Here is a 23,235-nt window from a genome sequence, read left to right as displayed (position 1 = left end):
TCAAGCACTAGCTTTCATTTCTAGAGGGATAGAATTGAAAAGCAAACAAGTTATGTTAAACTTGTATGGAACCTTGGGTGGACCACACTTGGAGTATTGTGCACAGTTCTGGTCTCCATATTATAGAAAGGATATAGAGCCATTGGAGAGGGTGCAAAAAGGAGTCACAAAGATGATACCAGAACTGAGAATATATACTTATCAGGAAAGGCTGAACAGGCTGGGACTCCTTTCTCTAGAAGGTTGAGGGGCGACCTGATAGAGGTCTTTAAGATAATGATAGGGTTTGAAAGGGTGGACATGGAGAAAATGTTTCCACTTGTCAGGGAATCCAATACTCGAGGTCATAAATATAAAATAGTTGCTATTAAATCCAATAGGGAATTCAGGAAAAACTTATTTACCCGAAGAGTGGTAAGAATGTGGAACATGCTACCACAAGGAGTAATTGAGGCAAATAACATTGATGCATTTAAGGGGAATATAGATAGGCACATGAGGGAGAAAGGAATAGAAGGGTATCTGATAGGGTTAGATGAAGTAGTGAGGGAGGAGGCTCATGTGGAGCATAAATGCCGGCATAGATCTGTTTCTGTGCTGTAGTTTCGATGTAACTCGATGTATTCCACAAACAACTATTTGGATTACATGGGGTGATCAGAACACCAGCAGCAGCACCCTGTCATGCACTGTCAGCTAAGATAGACAAATTACTAGCAACGGGGGCGACGAGATGAATTCACCCCAATCACAAAAGAACAGGTTTCAACTAAAAGTGTTTTGTACAGCCCCAATAAGTCACTGAATACCGTCATCAACCAATTCTATAAATTGTAGAAATTCAAGAGGGAGGTGCCTCCTCCATGCTATCCTAAATCAATTCCGAAAACTTTAGCAATTCAAGGTGGTCACACTGCCACAGATTAACGAGGGAGTGTACCTAGGAAACTGGTTTAATGCCAAAAATCTAAAATTGCATGCTTCTGTATTACTGTACAGGATTGTGACAAGAAGTTTCTCTGGTTCCATTTATTTCTGTACCTGGAGTATTGGCTCATCAGCGCCTCAGGTCAGTAGTGTACCAGCAGAGACTCAGTGCAGTCCTGGGTTGGGATTCATAATTAAAAGTTTCACCTACAACCCAGGCAGGGGCTGATATGCTGGTCAACGCAGCAGAAGTTGGGTACGGTAGCATAGTGGTTATGTTACTGGACTAGTAATCCAGAGGCCTGGACGAATAATCCAGAGTCATGAGTTCATATCCCGCCACGGCAGCTGGGGAATTTAAATTCAATTAATTCAATAAAATCTGGAAGAAAAAAAACTATTATCAATAATGGTGGCCATGAAACTACCGGATTGTTGTCAAAACCCATCTGATTCACTAATGTCCTTTAGGGTAGGAAACCTGCCGTCCTTACTCAGTCTGGCCTATGTGTGACCCCAGATCTACAACAATGTGGTTGATTCTTAATCGCCCTCTGAAATGCTCTATGCAAGCCACTCAGTTGTACCATCTCGCTACAAAAGGTCATAAGAATAAAACCAGACAGACCACCTGGCATCGGACCACTCGGCACCGGTCACGACAAAGGCAAACCAAGCTCAGTCGACCCTGCAAAGTCCTCCTGACTAACATCTGCGGATTTGTGCCAAATTTAGGAGAGCTGTCCCACAGACTAGTCAAGCAACAGCCTGACATAGCCATACTCACAGAATCATGCCTTTCAGCAAATGTCCCAGACTCTTCCATCGCCATCCCTAGGTATGTCCTGTCCCACCGATAGGACAGATCTACCAGAGGTGGCGGTACAGTGATATACAATCAGAAGGGAACGGCCCTGGGAGTCCTTAACATTGACTTCGGACCCCATGAAATCTCATGGCATCAGGTCAAACATGGGCAAGGAAACCTTCTGCTGATTACCACCTACCGCCCTCCCTCAGCTGATGAATCAGTCCTCCTCCATGTTGAGCACCACTTGGAGGAAGCACTGAGAGCAGCAAGGGCACCGAATGTACTCTGAGCGGGGGACTTCAATGTCCATCACCAAGAGTGGCTCAGTAGCACTGCTACTGACCGAGCTGGCCGAGTCCTGAAGGACATAGCAGCCAGACTGGGCCTGCAGCAGATGGTGAGCGAACCAACACGAGGGAAAAACCTACTTGACCTCGTCCTCACCAATCTGTCGCAGATGCATCTGTCTATGACAGTATTGGTAGGAGTGACCACCGCACAGTCCTTGTGGAGACGAAGTCCCGCCTTAACACTGAGGACGCCATCCAACATATTGTGTGGCACTACCACCGTGCTAAATGGGATAGATTCAGAACAGATCTAACAGCTCAAAACTGGGCATCCATGAGGTGCTGTGGGCCATCAGCAGCAGCAGAATTGAATTCCAGCACAATATGTAACCTCATGGCTCCTCACTCTACCATTACCAACAAGCTAGGGGATCAATCCTGGTTCAGTGAGGAGTGTAGAAGAGCATGCCAGAAGCAGCACCAGGCGTACCTAAAAATGAGGAGCCAACCTGGTGAAGCTACAACACAGGACTACATGCATGCTAAACAGCGGAAGCAACATGCTATAGACAAAGCTAAGCAATTCCACAACCAACGGATCATATCAAAGCTCTGCAGTCCTGCCATATCCAGTCATGAATGGTGGTGGACAATTAAACAACTAACGGGAGGAGGAGGCCCTGTGAACATCCCCATCCTCAATGATGGCAGAGTCCAACTCGTGCGTGCAAAAGACAAGGCTGAAGTGTTTGCAACCATCTTCATCCAGAAGTGCCAAATGGATAATCCATCTCGGCTTCCTCCCGATATCCGCACCATCACAGAAGCCAGTCTTCGGCCAATTTGATTCACTCCACGTGATATCAAGAAATGGCTGAGTGCACTGGATACAAGGCTATGGGCCCCGACAACATCCCGGCTGTAGTGCTAAAGACTTGTGCTCCAGAACGCGCCACGCCTCTAGCTAAACTGTTCCAGTACAGCTACAACACTGGCATCTGCCCGATAATGTGGAAAATTGCCCAGGTATTTTTCTGTCCACAAAAAGCAGGACAAATCCAATCTGGCCATTTACCGCCCCTTCAGTCTACTCTCAATCATCAGCAAAGTAACGGAAGGTGTAGTTGACAGTGCTATCAAGTGGCACTTACTCACCAATAACCTGCTCACTGATGCTCAGTTTGGATTCCGCTAGGACCACTTGGCTCCAGACCTCATTACGGCCTTAGTCCAAACATGGGGGAAAATTCTCCAGTGGCTGGAGTCATAGCTAGCACAAAGGAAGATGGTAGTGGATGTTGGAGGCCAATCATCTCAGCCCCAGGACATTGCTGCAGGAGTTCCTCAGGGCAGTGTTCTTGACCCAACCATCTTCTGCTGCTTCATCAATGACCTTCCCTCCATCATAAGGTCAGAAATGGGGATGTTCGCTGATGATTGCACGGTTTTCAGTTCCATTCGCAACCCCTCAGATAATGAAACAGTACGTGCCCGCATGCAGCAAGACCTAGTCAACGTCCAGGCTTGGGCTGATAAGTGGCAAGTAACATTCGTGCCAGACAAGTGCCAGGCAATGACCATCTCCAACAAGAGAGAGTTTAACCACCTCCCCTTGACATTACCATCGCCGAATCCCCCACCATCAACATCCTGGGGGTCACCATTGACCAGAAACTTAACTGGATCAGCCACATAAATACTGTGGCAACAAGAGCAGGTCAGAGGCTGGGTATTCTGCGGCGAGTGACTTACCTCCTGACTTCCCCAAAGCCTTTCCACCATCTACAAGGCACAAGTGAGGAGTGTAATGGAATACTGTCCACTTGCCTGGATGAGTGCAGCTCCAACAACACTCAAGAAGCTCAACACCACCCAGGTCAAAGCAGCCCATTTGATTGGCACCCCACCCACCACCCTAAACATTCACTCCCTTCACCACCGGCGCACAGTGGCTGCAGTGTGTACCATCCACAGGATGCACTGCAGCAACTCGCCAAGGCTTCTTCGACAGCATCTCCCAAACCCGCGACCTCTACCACCTAGAAGGACAAAGGCAGCAGGCACATGGGAACAACACCACCTGCCTGTTCCCCTCCAAGTCACACACCATCCCGACTTGGAAATATATCTCCTTTCCTTCATCGTCGCTGGGTCAAAATTCTGGAACTCCCTACCTAACAACACTGTCGGAGAACCTTCACCACACGGACTGCAGCGGTTCAAGAAGGCGGCTCACCACCACCATCACCTTCTCAAGGGCAATTAGGGATGGGCAATAAATGCTGGCCTTGCCAGCGACACCCACATCCCATGAACGAATATTAAGAAAAAAGGACTTTTATGACCTTTGCTGGTGTACAATACCCAGGGATCTAATATCCCTTTACTGCAAGGATAATAAATCCCAGCAAGGGTTATTTGCAATTTTGGTCCAATGACAGAAGCCACCTTTGTAGTTCCTAATACCTGTTTTCATGCAACCGCTTCACTTGAACTTGCTTGGCAAGTGGTCCAAACTCCAGAGCCTCGTTTTCCTAGCCAATATGGATCAGCCAAGCCTGGGCCCTGGACCTCACCTGGTGGTCTCAGGAGGACCATGTACTACAAGGTCATTTTTCTCAGTCAGTCTTTCCAACAGTTGATGTTGGTAGCAGATACGTCCCTGACCAGATGGGCACTAGGCTCAGGGCAAGTGCAAAATTGTTTGGAACTATGGGCTAGCTCTAAAACGGTTCTAGACTATTTTAAAGGGCAAGCTATGGTAAGACAGATGTATGGTTGTTGTCCTGTAGTCCACCCTCAGAGTGAAAGATCAATCTGGAGGTTCATTTTCAGGAATTGGGGCATTTGCCTCTAAACAACTGTTAGCTCACAAGTTTCTGCTCAGTGACAGATGTCACATCAGATTGGGGGCTGGATTGTCTCTCCTTTTCATGGGCTCAAATATTTCTATATGTATTTTCTCACTTTCCCTGATCCTGCAGGTAATTGAAAAGATATGGCCAGATGGAGAAAACGTCATAATGATAACCAATTATTTGCCCCACAAACGATGATTCTCAGACCTCATGGCAATGAGCAGCGGCAGAATCCCATTAGCTCACTCAAGACAAATATAAATCTGTAATTATTTATTTAAACCTAGTTTTCCCAGTTTTATTTAGGTCAAGAAATTGTTGTCCTTCCATTATCTGCTTCCACACTCGTCAGAATTGAACATTGTTTCCACTATGTAAATGCTCAGAACTGCACATTATTATGTTTGTCACACAGAGCAATTTAGTTAGTCTCCACAGTTATTCATTTCCTATGGTGCAAGGACTTGCCAAACTGGCGACTAAGCAGCGGATAGCCCAATGGATGCTTTAATGAATCCTACCCTGTTTCATGCAGGGAGAAAGCCCAGCGGACAAGTTAAGAGTCATCTATCAATTCTGCTTTCTAGACTTCACTGAATAAGGTTCAAATTGATAGCTTATACAAAGCACGACATGAAGCAGCCTTCACAAATTTACTAAACATTACTGTGCAGATTTAACTGCGGATTTAACTGCAGCACACAATAATCCTTTGGCAAATTAAGCTGCATAGCAACCTTAACAGCTGCTGTTATGGTTGCTATGCAGGAGCTTCCCCCTTCTAAATTTGTACTGCTTTGGTATGCTGCTAAAATGTGTAAAATATACAGAATGAAGAAGCAATATACCACAATCCCACCCTTCTGTCCCTGCCACCCCTGCAGGGTTATAGTTTTGGGGTGATTGATGTCAGATGGTTAGTTAGTTTCTGGACGGAATAAACTGTGCAGTGTAACAGGTCCAGTGGCTTTATATACGGGAATAGGAGATCATATTCAGTACCACCTATCTACAGAGTAATGATGACAGTTTCATGTGCATGCTCAGCTCTCCATCTAGGCTACACTGCACCATACAGAGAACACGCATCATTCCAAGAATGAAGAAGACCTCACCAGGTAATCTGGGCCTGTCTGCTCTCTCAGGTGGATGTAAAAGATGCCATGGCACTATTCGAAGAAGAATGGGGGAGTTCTCCAGGGTGTCCTGGCCAGTATTTATCCCTCAACCAACGCCTAAAACAGATAATGTGGTCATTTATTTCTTTGCTGTTTGTGGGAGCTTGCTGTGTGCATATAAACTGCCACGTTTTCTACATTACAGCAGTGACTACACTTCAAAAGTCATTAATTGCTGTAAAGCGCTTTGGGATGTCCTGAGGTCGTGAAATGCTCTTTTATAAATGCAAGTCTTTCTTTTATTCTTTCTTATATTCTAGGTGTTTCCTCCTCGAATTTGCACCTCTTCCTTTTGTTCAGAATATTTAAATAGCTTGTACAGGATCATTGTCTTTGTTAGAAATAAGACTGAAATTACCAATGGTTTTATTTGTATTTTTGTCCTAACACTTTATCTCTTATCCATAATACGTAATTTCTCATTTAGGATGAAATTGCAAAGAAGGATTTTCTTCAGCAAATGACATCAAAGCAAAAAGAACAGGAGCTGAGTTTGATGAGGAAAGGATGTGATGTCAAGACTATCAAATTTAACAAAGATGTGAATGATAAAACACAAAGTAAGCCAGAGTCAACAACAAAGAGGTCCTTGAGCACAGCAAGACCTCCGCAGAAGCAACTCAAGGAGTCTTGTGGAAAGAAAAATCTGAGAAGCGAGGCTGTTACGCAGACGTCGCAGCAGAAAGAGCAGAAGTCAAAGGTGAAGGTTATAGCTAATATGAGACGTTCTCGTTGAATTTTAAACCCTTGTTAAGAAAATTTAATTCAAAGACCCAGTTTAATTTTTTTTTACAGAAATACAGCATGGGAATGCAATAATCCTGTCTTATTAAGTATGAGTGCCTTGTCACAATTTGCTTCACAATACTTTTAAGACATGTAATTAAAAGAAGCATATATATATTATGTAATAGTGTAAAATATAATTTTAACAGAATTTTTTTGGAAAACTTCTGTTTTATATTTCCAATTATTGCACAGTTCCATGAGTACCAACCTCACCTAATTCATGAATGAGCCTGGACAATTGATGTTGGCAGACTATCGTGGGGAGCATTACAGCTGAGCCTAATGCTGACCTCACCCGAACCACTAAAGGATTTATGCACTTAATCTAAGCAGGCACTTCAGCACAGTATTGAGGGAGTGCTATGCTGTCGGATGTGTTGTCCTTTGAATGAGACATTAAACTGAGGTCCCATTTTTTTCTCCTAGTGGTTCAGTATGATATTAAAGACCTCATAGCATTATTTGAAGAATAGCAGGGAGTATTCTAGGTTTCATGGCCCAATTATCACCAGCAAAAATAGATTAACTTATCATGCATCTTATTGCTGTGGTGGGATTTTGATTTGTCAAAATGGTAATTGCATTTGCCTACATAAGTCACTACACTTGAAAGTAATTCATTGTGTATGAAGTGCTATAAGAACATTTGAGAGTCTTGATAAAGCACTGTGTAGTCCCGATGAAAAGTCTTCGACCTGAAACGTTAACTCTGTTTCTTTTTCCACAGATGAGGCCTCACTTGCTGAGCTTTTCCAGCATTTTCTGTTTTTACTTCAGATTTCCAGAATCTGCAGTATTTTGCTTTTGATGTGAATGAGCGTCTTTCTTTTTAACCTTCACACATGCAATTTCCACCAAAGGTGAACTCCGGCTGTTTTTTCCCCGAGCACAGAGGCACTGTGGTCAGCTGAGCTCACCTAACTAAGCACTGGCTGAGGACTCAGCCTTGGATTTTTCTGGTTTATATGGTTTAGTTTCATACTGGGCATATCAGCTAAGCCTTCAGTGAAGTTTTCCAGAACTTGTAAATTTGTTAGATTTCACATTATTGAATAATAAGATTTTAAACTGATCCGTTCCAGAAACAAATCATAGATTTACACTTTCACATGGGAATTGGGGACCTTCATCTCTGCTACATGCATTTGCAGACTATAAAAGAATGCAGTTGAAAATTGGCCTTTTAATTACATATTTATCAGAACAGATAATGGGGAGGAAAATTTGGTGATTCTAAAAAGGTTAGGAATTAGGCAGGGTATATTTTTAACAGCGATGTACTTAGTGGAGCAGATCACACTATACTTCCAGTCTCTCACTTTATTACCAATGGACCTTATTCTCTTACATATATTTAATATAACTAGTTAATAAAGTATTTCAAATTTATTTTGTTACATACAGATTTTTCAAATCATTTGAGTACTTCAAAATTAATTCAAATATTTACTTGAAACATTGGCAATCATGAAAGATTGATGGGTGTGATGCAAAGAGTAGACAGATTTTCCTTAAGGATGGCATTGCTGCCAGAAGTGGGGTGGGATAGGACTTCCGCCAGCTGGTCTAACCCCTCTGTTGCAGTGTACCCATTTTTTTGGGCCATGGTCAATTAATTATGTAGGGTACTCTCTCAGTGGGGATCTGCCATTGTGGGGAGGGAAATGTCTTGATGCTTTTTGAATTGGCCCTGAGGGAACCCAGAAGCCAAAGAACAGGCCAAAGAAAGGGAGTGATGGTAAGATCTCTTACCTTGCAGCCCAAAAACTCATTGCTCCTGCCTCCCACAACTACTATCCCCCTACAGCCGCCTTCCTTCTGTCCATCTCCTCCATTAGTGGTGCAGTGATGGAAATGGAAGGAAATTGGCCAGAATCCCATCCCTGCTCCCTTTCCATCACTTACATGCAGCAAGATGGACAGTGGGTGGGCAGCCAACATCATTGGTGGTGGAGGGGAGGAGGAAAATGTCAGGGGCCAATTTTAGGTTCGGAGATTCAACAGGCGGTCTCCACACATTCACACACCCACCCCCACACACACACACCTGGAAGTAGCAGTGGAGGTCTGACAAAAGTACAGACTGGTTAACTTTTGTGCTTATGATGTGTGTGAATAATTAGGCCTTGAAGTTGACAAACGTGCATAAAGCTATTTTTGTATTTCTAATACAGATATCTGCAGATCTGGATGGGATTACTTTGACTGACTCAGTGTTGCAAAGTGAAGATTACCTCAAAAAAGTATATGGAAAGGCAATTTATCAGGGACGTCGCATCACATATAAAAAAGGTCCATATCTGAGGGTGAACTCTCCTGTACCGAAATCCAAACCTCAGAGGCCTAAAATGATTGAGAGTATTAAGGGTGAGTGATTTGTTTCAATGTAAATTGTGTTTCATATTTTACCACTTACGTTGTTCCTCAGATTTATTCTGCTGTTGTGACTTTAGGAAATCTTTCTCAAGTCTGATTCTGTTTAATCAGTCAGACAAGACTTGCAAATTTTAATCTGATTCTCCCTCCAATTTGAATCTGCATTTAATTAAATGAAGAGACCATAATGATGCTGATTTACCATTAAGTAGGTCATTACCAGATGTGTTTAATTACAGCAACAATGAATGCCTTGGTAATACATGAAGATGTCTGCAATGATTTATTCCTTTTATTCCTAATCATGTATATATTTGTGTTTTGGGGGGACAAAATTTACCAAGTTCATTTCAAAGGAAACTTGAGCAGATGCAAGCTATCCATATGTTGCTGAGCCTCATAAAATCTAGTTGTAGTTCACTTTTCTTTGCATTTTTAATTTAAATAATACGTGCTCAGGTTGTGCTTTTTTGAGTTATTTGATAGAAGTAGTCTTTGATTTTTTTTATAAAATGTAATCTTTGTTTTCTATTGACAAGCTATATTAAGAAGCATGGAGGAAAGGAAGAATACATAAAACTTAGACAGTGACATAAAGGCACTGTTTGAGTCACTTCTTGTCATTTTATGGTTGGAAGAACTTGCAGACAATCTGCTCCCAGACCTCTACCAACGCACTTAGAAACTCATCACTAGGAAGTCTTTGAGAGTGGTAGGGGGTAATTTGCCTTCAGATCAACTACACTTTATGTTCGTGCACCTATGCACCTCACTAGCGAATCGCCAAAAACAGTCCATTTATCTTAACAACTATTTCACAACTGCTGTAAGAATACTATATACTATTTTCATTGTAACTGTAGAGAAATAAACTTTTTTTGTAACTTTTTATATGTATGTTTCTAAGTGAAATCTGATTCTACAGCAACAAATAAAAGGAGCAGTGTCAGTGTTCTGTCCTCTGAGATGCAAGTTCAAACTTTCAGTCCCAAAAGTAAGAAGGAATATAGAACAAAAAAAGAGGAAATGTTAAACATGACATCAAACAGTGTGATTCTGAATACAACTGTGCTTAGACTGCTAATATTTTGCCTAAGTTTGAAACTGCATATTGGATCCTCTGGGACACAGCACTCCAAACGTACAAAAATTTATCTTGGCAATTATAGACTCACTGGTTTTTGAGCACCCAGAACCCTCAGAGAAAAGGACTTCTCTATAGCCTGAGTCGTAAAATGATTGTCGATGTCTCATAACTTTTAAATTATTTTAACAGGTGTCAAGGTGAAATCTGCTAGAACACAAACTACTCCCTTTCTACTCAAGACAAACGTAAACAGCCCAATAAGGCAGCGTCCTCTCTCTGCTCCACATTTACAGAACAACCAATACCTGTTTAGTCCATCGAGACAGATAACATCTTCATCACTCATTTCAGGCCCAGTTGAAGGGCATCTTGTCCCAATGGCTATTCCCCTAGGTATGTTCAAAATTAAACTTAATTATCATGTGTGGATATTGCTATTCTAAAATTTTTAACTCTAGTTTGATCGTTGTGCTACCTTGTGTATTCTTCCTGCAAAAGATTGGTTCTCCATTTTTCAAGACAACTTGGTCAGTTGATGAATATATTTACATACAAGATGGCGATAGAGTTGGGAAAGAGACTTCAGATACTCACTCCTCTTACTAGCCAGAATCTCTAGATCGTTACAACTATTAACAGACGGAATTTCCATTCCAAATGTTTATATAGGCAATATTATGTTAAATGTTGACGTAAAAGCATGACCAAAAATCATGACAACAGGAAGTGTGCGCATAACACAAGATTTTTAATAATGTACTAATAAATGTCCCATGATGTTGCTAACAATTAATCCTTAATGCAGTGCTGTTGGCCACTCTATTCCATGCTGGTCCTATTTAATACTTTGCCACAGACTGTGCTGTATGTCTGAGCAGGCCGCTGATACCAGAGAACTTGAAATATTGGGGTTGTTAATACTGTCCCGCTGCAAGCACTGTGAATTTGAGTGCCCTGCTTTTGGTTATATTTGCCAGCATTACAGAACCCGTGGACTCTCGAAGCAGGTTGGAAATGGTCCTACCGCCCACGCTGTCTAGCTGAGTACGACAATATTGCTTATCTTTCCTGATAATACCAAAATGGCAGACTCCAAAAACCTGTTAGTAATATTTTACTCACACATTTGAAATGTCGTTGTGATGTCTGCTAAGTGTGTTGCATGCTAGGCATGTTATAATGTAGAATGTATTATTCTATTATATAGAAACAATTTAGATAAATAGGTTCCATTGAAATAAATTACTGTGTTATGCGGATGCAGCCAAACAGAAGAACAAGGTTATCATGTCTAAGTGTCAACTTAAAGTTGATTAAGTTGAAAAGATACTTCAAAAAAGAGATTCCTAATTCATTTTAAGGTGATTGGCAAAAGAACCAAAGGTGACATGAGGAAAAATATTTTTACACAGCGAGTGGTTAGGATCTGGAATACACTGCCCGAGGGGGTGGTGGAGGCAAATTCAATCGTCGCCCTCAAAAGGGAACTGGATTAGTACTTGAAAGGAAAAAATTTGCAGGGCTACAGGGAAAGGGTGGGGAAGTGGGACTAGCTGGATTGCTCTTGCATAGAACCGGCGCGGACTCGATAGGCCGAATGGCCTCCTTCCATGCTGTAAGCTTTCTATGATTCTTCTACGATTCTATCTGTAGGCATGAATTAATTAAGTAAAATGTAAAGGAACCGAGGGGAAACTAATATCAAGAGAAAGAAGAAATCAAAGAAGTAAAAAAATGGCAGACTTCTTACCTTCTTATTGAATTGAGAGTGAGAGAGGAATGTACTGAACTGATCAATAAATAAATTAGGAATTGGGAAATAAATTAATAAATATCGAGTTTTAGGCTCTTGGTCGGGTTCAGTTTGGGAGCAGGAGCAGGATTACCTGAACTGATAAACATGGATTTCAGTAATAATTAAAAGAGGCACTAGAGGAGAGAAAATTTGGGTCAGAAGATGGGAAATCAGAGCAGAATGTGCTAGACTGGGCAAAAAATGAGATAAACAGGGTTTTCAGGAATTAATTGAAAGCAGTGTTAGTGAAGAGAAAAACCGGGTGGGGAATCATCAAATTAAATTAAGTCAGCGAATTCAGGCTTCTGATGAACTTGTCAATAAATTAATTTAATTAAATATAAATGTGTACCTGGAGCAGCGACAGTCAACTGTAGAGCCAATGCAGCCATTAAAGAGAGTGGGGACAGGAAACAGGGCTCACGTGGGGAGACAAAAGTAATTTTTGGTGGCCAAACAAGAAGCAGCAATCGATATTATTAAAATATCCAGTACTGGATGAGCAGAAATTTCCTCCAACTAAATATTGGGAAGACCAAAGCCATTATCTTCGGTCCCCGCCACAAACTCCATTCCCTACCCACTGACTCCATCCCTCTCCCTGGCCACTGTCTGAGGCTGAACCAGACCGTTCACAACCTTGGTGTCCTATTTGACCTTGTGATGAGCTTCCAACCCCATATCCGCTCCATCACCAAGACCGCCTACTTCCATCTCCGTAACATCGGCTGTCTCCGCCCTGCCTCAGCTCATCTGCTGCTGAAACCCTCATCCATGTCTTTGTTACCTCTAGACTTGACTATTCCAATGCTCTCCTGGCTGGCCTTCCATCTTCCACCCTGCATAAACTTGAGCTCATCCAAAACTCTGCTGCCCTTATCCTAACTCACACCAAGTCCTTTTCACCCACCCTCCCTGTGCTTGCTGATGTACATTGGCTGCCAGTCTGGCAACGCCTCATTTTAAAAATTTTCATCTTTGTTTTCAAATCCCTCCATGGCCTCACCTCTCCCTATCCCTGTAACCTCCTACAGCCCTACAACCCTCTGAGATTTCTGCGCTCTCCAATTCTTGCCTTTTGCGCATCCCCGATTTCCATCGCTCCACCATTGGCGGCCGTGCCTTAAGAACGGAGTAGGAGATACAGCCCCTTGAGCCTGCTCCGCCATTCAATAAGATCATGGCTGATCTTCTACCTCAACTCCACTGTCCCGCCCTATCCCCAAATCCCTTGATTCCCTTAGTGTCCAAAAGTCTATCAATCTCAGTCTTGAATACACTCAATGACTGAGCATACAGCCCTCTGGTGTGGAGAATTGCAAAGATTCACAACTTTCTGAGTGAAGAAATTTTTCCTCATCTCAGTCCTAAATGGCCAACCCCTACTGCCTTCAGCTGCCTAGGCCCTAAGCTCTGGAATTCCCTCCCTAAACCTCTCCACCTTTCTATCTATCTTTCTCTCTCTCTCACTCACTCTCTTCTTGTTTGATAACCCTCCTTTTTTGGCAGCACTGTGAACTGTCCTGGGTTTTGGTAGTACTGAGGTATGGTCCTAGGCTTTCATATCATTGGCGATGGTCCAGAGCTTTGACAGAACTTAGGTAGAGACCACATCTGAAGTACTGCATGCAGTGTTGGTCCCCCATTTCAAAAAAGGATAGTCAGTTATTGGACGGACTAGAGACAAGGGCTACATGGTTGATCGCAGAACTTAAGTAAATAACGTATGCGAAGTGACCGACTGCACCTGGGTTTTTTTCTCTCTTGGAAAGAGAGCAAGGGGGGATAGGATATAAGTGTTTTTATGAAAGGTTTGGAAAAAATTGGATGCAAGCAAGCTTTTCTGCAGTGTATAGAATTCAAACATAAGGGGTCATATTTATAAATTAAGGACACTAAAAGAAAATATGAAATGCAGGAGGAATTTTTTTTTACCGAGAGGGTGGTAAGTATGTGGAACAGATTGCAGGCACGGATGGTGAAACAAGAAACCTTAATAGGTTCCGAGAAGGAACTGGACAGGTTCTTGTCAACAAATGGGATTCAGGGTTATTAGAAAAGCACTAAGGGACTGCTATGGACAGGTGGGTTAGATGGACCGAAAGTCTTCTGCCTGAAACTGTTACTATGTATAAATAGAGGCTTTATGCTTGCATTTAAAATTCAATACGTGTGTTTCTTTAAAAAAGTTAAAATTCTCATGAGGAAAGTCTGGGCTATAAATTGGGCCGCATAGCACCCGTTTTGTAGGTGCTACGTGGCCTCCTAAGGACCCAAAATGGCATCCGGAATTCGTGTGCACACTTCTAGCGTGATGTGTATTGGTCACCATCTTGGTAAAGGCGTTTGTGCACATGCAGATAATGAACGCCGCAGCATGTAAAATAGAGAGAATATGTGGTAGATCAGTGTGCAATGCTGATTTAAAGGGACAGATGCGATTTTGGAACTCAACGCTCCAGCCAACACACTGTCTTAACCTCGCACAGCTGAACAGGTTGTAAACAGCATGAAGGACCCCCCACCAGCGCTATTTAAAGGGATCATGCAGGAGTTACAGGTTTGTTGCTGAATTTTTGCTTCTGGCTGCTGATGCATTCGTACCTGTTTTTGGAGGTCTCCTATACTTGAATACTAGGACATAGCCTAAAAAATAGCACCAGGACTTGCAGGAGTGAAGTTAGGAAACACTTCTACACGCAAAGGATGGTAGAAATTTGGAACGCTCTTCCGCAAACATTAGTTGATGCTAGTTCAATTGTTAATTTTAAATCTGAAATTGATAGATTTTTGTTAACCAAAGAAAGGTATTAAGAGCTATGGGGCTATGGGGGGTATATGGAGTTAGGTCACAGATCAACCATGATCTCATAGAATGGAGAAACAGGCTTGAGGGGCTAAATGGCCTACTCATATTCTTATCGTCCTATGTTCCAATAATAACGTTTCAATATTCTACAGGGAGTGGGCTGGCTAGCTGACAGGCAACAGCAAGAGCACTGGCAGAGTGGCAGGGGTGGAACAGGAATGCTCACATCCTGAGAGAGGACAAAAGGTTCATGTTCCATGGAGCCACTGCCACTTGCTGCCTCCTGTTATGCGCTACCTTCTCCTGCAAGAAAGCGAGACGTGTGACGGAGAGTGTCCTGCGGGATGTTTGGGTGATGTGCCTGTCATGGTTGAATAGCTGCCAGGGTGTTTGACCTGTGAGTTATGGGTGTGTGGCTTGCAACTGTGGCAATGTGTGAGGGTGAGAGGAAGCATCTGATTGGAAGAGTTGAGTACTGATTGAAAGAGTTTGTTGGTATGTGGGTTTTGGGGGGTGTAGTGCGTGGAGCAGTGGATATGGCTGGTGGTGCAGTTGGTCGGAGGTGCCATTTGACAGTTGACCTCACTCACCTTGACCACTCGTGTCAAAGCATTGAACTTCTTCCTGCACTGCATCCATGTTTGTGGTGCTATGCGCCTCTCATTGACTGCGTCCCCTACTGCCTCCCACTGCCTTGGGAGCATATGTCTGGAGGACCTCTTGCCCCCCCTGCAGATATAGGATGCCCCTCCTTTTCACCTCTTGCACCAAGGCCTCTAGTGCATCATGAGAGAACCTTGGTGCATGCTCTCTTGCAGCCTGGTACAAACTCAGATCGTCGGATTGGTGAGGTCTGGCATGCAGATTGGAGGATGTGGGATTTCGTAGTGCGCAACCTTTATTCAATTTTTTAACATAACTCAACAATTTGTAAACATAGGGACGGGACCTGCATCTGTGTTTTACCTGTGCAATGTTTGATCTCCGTTCAGACTCCGTGCAGACCTGTATCTTATATTTTGCAAATAAGAGGAGCAAGCTGCCTTTAAGTGGTGCTAGCCACTCACGATATCTGGGCCCCCTGCTGGTGAGCAGCCACTGAACAGTGCAGCTCGGCCTAACTGCTCGCAGATATCAGGTAAATCACCAGGCAGCATGAATGTTACGTGCTGCCTGCATTTCAACGACTGGGCGCGAGTAAATTGTGCACCGCGACCCCAGCGCCCCATTTCGGGGGTTATCCAATATAACCCCCATCGTTTTTGTCAGCCTTGGCTCAGTGGTAGCACTCTCGCCCGAGTCAGAAGGTTGTGGGTTCAAGCCCCACTCCAGAAACTTAAGTACATAATGTAGACTGACATTTCAATGCAGTACTGAGGGAATGCTGTATTGTCAGTGGTGCCCTGTTTTGGATGAGTCGTTAAACTGAGGCCCTTTTGAAATTTCTCCTCTAGTTGTTCTTCAAATAATTTTGAAAAACAACCAAATAGACTTTATTGGAATGCTTCTCCTTAATTCTCTATCATTTGGTTAGGCTAAATGCTGCTGATGCGTCCTGGGAAATTGTGCACACTGCACGTGCACATTGCAGAATCTGCTTTCAGCTAACAGTAATCGCTCAAATCCAAGCTTTTGGGTAAGGCTGAGGCCTTCAAGTAAAAACTTTAATGAAAGTATTAAAAGACACAAAAATCCAAATAATAGATTTCATAAGGTTATTGTGAAATGTGACTTTTTATTTTGAATTCTTAAAAATTTTGTTTAAACCCTTATTTTGGATGTTACAAATTTCAGATAGTGAGGAAAAAAATAATGGACAATTTTTTTTTCATGAAGTATTGTTGGACATTGAGCCAGAATTTGCTGTAGCAGGGCATCTAACGGTGTATCCGTTAGTTCGACTTGCCCTTGCACGTTTAGGCTTTTAAATTTATTGCGTGGCAAATTGCTTAAAGTGCGAGCTGATAATGCCGCATTGAAGGAAACCAGACATCTGGGACCTGAATGAACAGGGCAAGCAACTGTGTATCTCCTTAACCAATCAGATTGAAGGATTGAGAAATAACCAACGCAAGGACTGAGAAGGAAGTGTAAATTAGAGTGGGTGAATTCAATGTCAAATCAGGTACAGAAAGAGAAGTAAAGAGAGGGAAAGAAAGACTAGATTAAAAGAGAAAGAAAAAAGAGACAGAAAGAAAAAGTAAAAAAAAATTAAATCATTTTTAAATTTGACATTTTTAAAACCTCCAACAACAATTAGTACCTGAAGGAATGAGACTCCACACTTGTAATAGTAAATTTTCAGTGCCAGAAAAGTTGATTGGCAGTAATTAACTCTTACCATGTTGTTAAATGGTACTTACACTTGAAATAACAAAACTTAACTTTCTGTGGTGAGTTTAGTTCGTACCCACCGCGCAAATACAGCAACTTCACGGCATTCCATGCATTTAAATGATGAGGCAGACAGTGAGATGCCGTTTTCGGGAAGCTAACAGCAGAGTGGTGCAACTTTTGGATATCCGCGTTTAACTGCACATCTGCCCCTCGCCTGAAGTTGCTGTGCGATTTGCGCATAAATAACACTGAGCACCATTAGCCTCACTGTTATTTTGACAGCAAATCCTGACCCATTCAAGTGGTTAATCATAAAACTATGATAATGAAAACTGACACATAGTTTCTCATGATAAAATGGTGACATAAGGTTTTTCTATTGTGACATGTTGACGTTTATGTTTCCCATTCGAAAAGCAGTAAAGTGTGATTAATGTGTACAGGAAATGTGTGCCATTTTCAAGATTTTGAATAACATATAGATGTGTATTGATCTGTGTATATGAAATGTGAAAATGCAATTTACTTTGCATTTTGATGCAGTGTTCTATATTTAAATTGGAATTTTGTTTTTTTTTAAAAAAGTGCTTTTAAGTCATTGTATTCACTCAATAACCCAAAAAGACATTCTTACTTGACCCAAAAAGACATTCTTACTTGTCACCAGCATTACAGAAGAGCATCTAATAAAAGGGATGATTTTTGTGATGATGAAGTCTGTCCATAAGTTGCCTATAGACAGTTGATTTACACACCAATGACTAAAAGGGACTGATGCACTGAAATTGGAAATGTACAAGAAATGACTTCAACTGTGATTATAATATTTACACCATGAGTTTACCTAACTACTCAACTAATAAGCAAAGTTCATGGCCCCGATATTAGAGTGGAGGCAGGATGGCGGTGGGGGGGTTGACTGGGCCGTGGGTAACCCACCCAATAAAAAATGTCCATTTTCCACGCGATCGCGATTCAATTGGTGCCACTTAACGTGGCTTCTGGGTTTGCCGTTGGAAAGCTGCGCAGCGGGCGGACTGTGCACCCACATTACAGGCTGTCAGCTCTATTTAAAGGGGCAGTCCTCCAATGGCTTTTCCTGGAGCAAACACCCACACACCACAATGGAGCAGCACAGGGGCAAGGCTGCTCCAAGATTCAATGATGCCTCACTCCAGGTGCTACTGGATGAGGTGAGGAGGAGGAGGGATCTGTTTTACCCGATGGACGGGAGGAAATGGCCTGCCTCTGCCACCAAGAAGGCCTGGCTCGAGGTGGCAGAGGAGATCACCAGCAGCAGCAACATATCCCGCACCTGGATCCAGTGCAGGAAGCACTTCAATGACCTAATTAGGTCAGCCAAAGTGAGTACACTTACTGATTCTCTTACATTCCGTCTTCCACATCACCGCCCCCACCCCCCCAACTCATTCTGCACTGCCAACACTACTCTATCACATCACTCCTCACACCCACTTTAGGCTTATCCTCAACTTACCTGCACTTTCACAGCACCTCCTCACCTCCCCATTACTCACCCCACCACTACCCACTCAACCCAATCCTCATACAATGTCATGGTTCTGTCTCATACTCACCCACTGATGCATCTCTTTCACGGTCAGCCGCACCCAAACCAATGCATTCATCAGTTGGCCACGTCACCATCACTCACTCACGCGTCTGTACTTTCTCCCCTTATAGGAGAAGAGAGCTCAGTATGCACGAAAGAGGGCGAGGACTGGAGGGGGGCTGCAACAAATCGTCGTCCTCACTGAGGCGGTGCAGGAGGTGCAGGAGTTCAGCTGAACCCTCGAGTGCCTGTCCGTCGAGGACGCCGAGACTGGTACCCGACAAACGTCTAGTGACAGAACTTTAACATTCAGCACACGCAATATGAATTAATGTTAACGTGCCTTGCCATCTTCAGCACCTCAATATGCTCACTGCAACATGACACATCTGTGATGATGCTTAATATGGCCTTCTGTTCTCTTACAGGACCTTCAGCAATTGCTATGATGGCAGAGGGCGATTCCTCAGGGAACCTGCCAGCCTCTGAGGGTGCACCGTCACATTTTAGCGAGCCATCCACCAGCGCAGGTACTCACACCTTGGTGGGCCCTCGTCCTCAGTTAGTTGGGTTGGCATCTGGTGGCAGAGGCAGCTGCGGAGAGTCCACGTCGGTGGGAACACTCCTCTCTAGGCTCTGCTCAGCTGTACGCAGATGCTGAACCCTGGAGGCCATCCTTTAAAAGGAGAATGAGGTGCTGGAACAGGTGCCACATGCACTCTCAATAGCGCAGAGGATGGAGGAGTCCAACTCCATCAGTGGAAAGGTGGCACAGGTATGGGAGAGAATCTCTGAAATAGTGTCACAGGGACGTGAGCAACTCCCTGAGATAGTGTCACAGGGACATGAGGGAATCTCTGAGATCGTGTCACAGGTAAGTGCAGGAATGTCTGCGATGGAGAGAAGGCTAGCCTCCATTGAGCTTCAAGCATGGCTCACAAATGAGTCCATTCAGGCCCTGACAATGGCCGTTTGGACTCACAGTGAACAACATTCTGCTGCCTTAAACAGGCAGACAGATACACTAGCACTGGCCTTACAAGGCGTCACACATGCCCTCCAAACTGTTGTCCAGCAACGTGGTAGGAGTGATGTTGGCCTGGCCCAGGGGATGGCAAAAGGGGACACGGAAGTGGGGATGCCACTCAAAGCGCTCCCATGTCTCACCCATTGCCCCCCTCTCAACCAGTACCTGTAATGCTGCCTCCTCTCCAGGGCCGAGTCTGCCCCTGCACATGTGCAGGTGGAGCAGTCTTTGGAGGGGCCCTCACGGGCTCCAAAACCCAGAGGGCTTAGGCCCAAAGCATCTAAGCAGTCAGGGCATGAATAAGAGCAACCTGTCACTACCTCTACTGCAGCCACGGGGGATGCACCACATAGAAGTAGTCAGAAGAGAAAGGCGAAGATTTTGTAAGCACGAAGGGTATGCACAGGGGTGTTTGACGGTTGGTCATGTTTTTCATTTATATTAGCTTTTTGTTAAACTCACGTTAAATATTATGATTGTCACCCTACTGCCACGGCAGGGCCATTCTTGACTGGCTTTTGTGATAGGGCCCTTTCATGAGGTTCACCATGAACGACGACACTTGACGCCACCCATTGGGTCACTTTACAGTGGGTATATGTGTAGTTGCAGGACTGTTTTGTGCAGGGAGGATGGGAGGGGGGTGCTAGTGTGGGCGCTGCTCTTTCCAGGTGGTGTGAGGACTGGACTCTTCACACTTTCTGATGTTAGGAGAACCGTTCATATATCAGTGACTCCCTGGCCTCACGAGCAGCCAGATGAGCTGCTGCTCTGCCTATGGGTGCTCCTGCTCCTGTTCCTGCTCCTCCTCCTCCACCTCCTCCTCCTCAATGTGGATGGCAGATGTGGATGGGCCCTCCTCAAGCATCACACCTCTCTGTTGTGGGCACAACACACTACTATAATGCGTCCCACTCTGTCTGGTGCGTATTGAAACGCTCCCCCAGAAAGATCAAAGCATCTAAATCGCATCTTGAGCAGCCCTATAGCATGCTCAATTGTAGACCTGGTGGCGATGTGGCTGTCATTATATCGATGCTGTTGCTCGATGATGGGGTTCCTCAGAGGTGTCATGATCCACGTATGCAGGGGGTATCCCTTGTCTCCGAGGAGCCAGCCCTTAAGGGCGTTCGGTGCGTGGAAGAGGAGTGGGATGTTGGATTCCTGGAGGATGAAGGAATCGTGGCAGCTGCCAGGGAATCTGGCGCACACATGAAGGAATCTTTTGCAGTGGTCACATACGAGTTGGTGTTGATGGAGTGATGCCCCTTCCTGTTGATGAACAGTCCTGGCTCATGTGGAGGTGCTCTGATTGCTACATGGTTGTGATCGATTGCACCCTGCATCTGTGGGAAGCCAGCCACAGAGTGGAATCCCACTGCTCTCTTCATCTGGCTGAGGTCATTCATGGGGAAGTTGACGTACTGCAAGGCCCTGCGAAACAAACCGTCGGTGATCTGCCTTATGCACTTGTGTGCAGACGACTGAGAGACCCCGGCGATGGCCCCGGTGGCACCCTGGAATGATCCGGAGGCGAAGAAGTTGAGGGCAGTGGTGACTTTGACAGCCACAGGTAAGGAGATGCTGCTCGGCCCAGCCGGGAGCAGCTCGGCATGAAGGAGGCTGCAGATGTCTGCAACTACTGGCGATTGACTCTGAGCCTCTGTATGCACTGCTACTCAGTGAGGTCCAGGAAGCTGAGCCTTGGTCTGTAGACCCTGTGGCAAGGCTGGTGCCTCCTGCGACGTCGCTCTCTCTCTTGCCCTCTGTGCAGGTGCCTGTGGCGCAGCACTGTTGTGGAGCTCCAAGTGGCGGAGGTGGACGCCACGCCTGGGGAGGCTGGTGATGTTGCTCGTTCTCGGATGTAGTGGTGAATGCAGCCATGGTGCCCCCCATCCTGACTGTGTGAATTTGAGGGGGCCTGCAAAGTAGTTAAATATCTTTGAACAGAAGAATTTTGAGTAGAAACTAAGAATTTTCAGTGAAACCACAAAGATCTTGCAGCCAAAACTATGTCTGAACGAACTGAGCGCCCTGCTACAATAAGTGACCTTTTCTCCCCATCTGTCAAAGAAGCATTTGAATGTGCAACTGGCTACTGGCTGAAACACGTCTGTTGCAACATTGAGTGCTTCCCACAGCAAGGGAAACATGCTGAGGATGCTTCAAAATCGCACCCCTGCCTCAATGTGGAGAAAATTAGGTCATTCAACTACTTAAACTATCTCAACAACTGTGTCAAGTATCATCCCACTGGCTTTAATTGCCGGTGGGACTTCCGCATTTGGGAGGCGCACGTGCACCCAGGCGCATCAGTGGGGAACCCGGAAGTCTGTGGGTTGGAGCAGGGTTCCGAACCTGATCGGGATTTCCCCGATTTTCGGAGCCCCCTCGCCCCCAACACACCTGCAATTTCCTGGGAAAATTGAGCCCCATGCGTCAATTAGATAAACAAGTGGTCTGAATTATAAACTGCCATCAAGAATTGTATTTACTAATGTTTGTCAAGTAAAATCAACCTGGAGCTTACTTATGTGGAAGTTTATGTTAAGAACAGGTGATGTGGTCAGTGGTGCTACAGGGGAAATTGTACCATTTGGTGTCTTTCTGTCATGAGTAGGGATATCTAGACCAAGGAGGAAGTATTTGTTATGGTAGAGCAATGTGAGGCACACAGGGCACAAGATAAGGTGAATTGTTTATGTCACTATATGGTGTTTTGTCTGGAAATTTGTGGCTATCTTGTAGACAGCAATTGCATGACACTACCATACAAGCTTTAAGTGCTAGGAGCTGTGATAGAATTACAGAATGTTACAGCACAGACACAGCCCATTCAGCCCATCAAGTCTGCCAGTGTTTACTCTATATGAGCTACCAAGTCTAATCCCACTCTTCTGTCCACTCCCTATACCCCTATACCCTTTAATATTCCTCTTTTTCAAATAACTATCTAATTCCCATTTAAAAGAATTTATGGTCATTATTTTGTGGCAGAGAATTCCACATTCTAACCACCTTGTGCATAAAGAATTGTTTTCTAACTTTCCTCTTAATTCTTTCTGTGATTATCTTAAATTGTGCCCTCTTGTTACTATACCGTCAACCAGTGGAAACACGCAATCACTATTTACCTTATCATAATCATCATCATCTTGAAAACTTCTATCAAGTCACCCCTTAATCTTCTCTGCTCCCGTGCCAAAGCCCCAACTTTTCAAGTTTCTCTTCATAAATGTAACCCTTCATCTCTGGTAACATCTTAATGAATCTACGCTACAACTTTTTCATTGTTTTTGCATCCTTCCAAAATGGAGTACCCAAAACCTTATGCAATGCTCCAACTGCAGCTTAACTATGGTCTTATACAAGTTAATA

At 44.1% G+C, this 23,235-nt stretch overlaps 1 protein-coding gene across 3 annotated transcripts in view; it reads left to right on the top strand.

Annotated features, from left to right (window-relative positions):
* The window catches only part of kiaa0586 (KIAA0586 ortholog), a 419,966-nt gene that overhangs the window by 239,270 nt on the left and 157,461 nt on the right, over positions 1 to 23,235 (top strand). For all 3 annotated transcript variants that reach the window (XM_067991527.1, XM_067991529.1, XM_067991528.1), the window contains 3 exons: positions 6,492 to 6,764; positions 9,028 to 9,220; positions 10,506 to 10,709. In XM_067991527.1, coding sequence (XP_067847628.1) covers positions 6,492 to 6,764; positions 9,028 to 9,220; positions 10,506 to 10,709 — 670 coding nt within the window. The remainder of the gene's footprint in view (positions 1 to 6,491; positions 6,765 to 9,027; positions 9,221 to 10,505; positions 10,710 to 23,235) is intronic.

This window comes from Heptranchias perlo, chromosome 10, assembly GCF_035084215.1.
Source record: "Heptranchias perlo isolate sHepPer1 chromosome 10, sHepPer1.hap1, whole genome shotgun sequence".
NCBI classification, from domain to species: domain Eukaryota; kingdom Metazoa; phylum Chordata; class Chondrichthyes; order Hexanchiformes; family Hexanchidae; genus Heptranchias; species Heptranchias perlo.
Note: the sequence above shows the minus strand (reverse complement) of the source record. Positions and strands in the feature narration are given on the sequence as shown.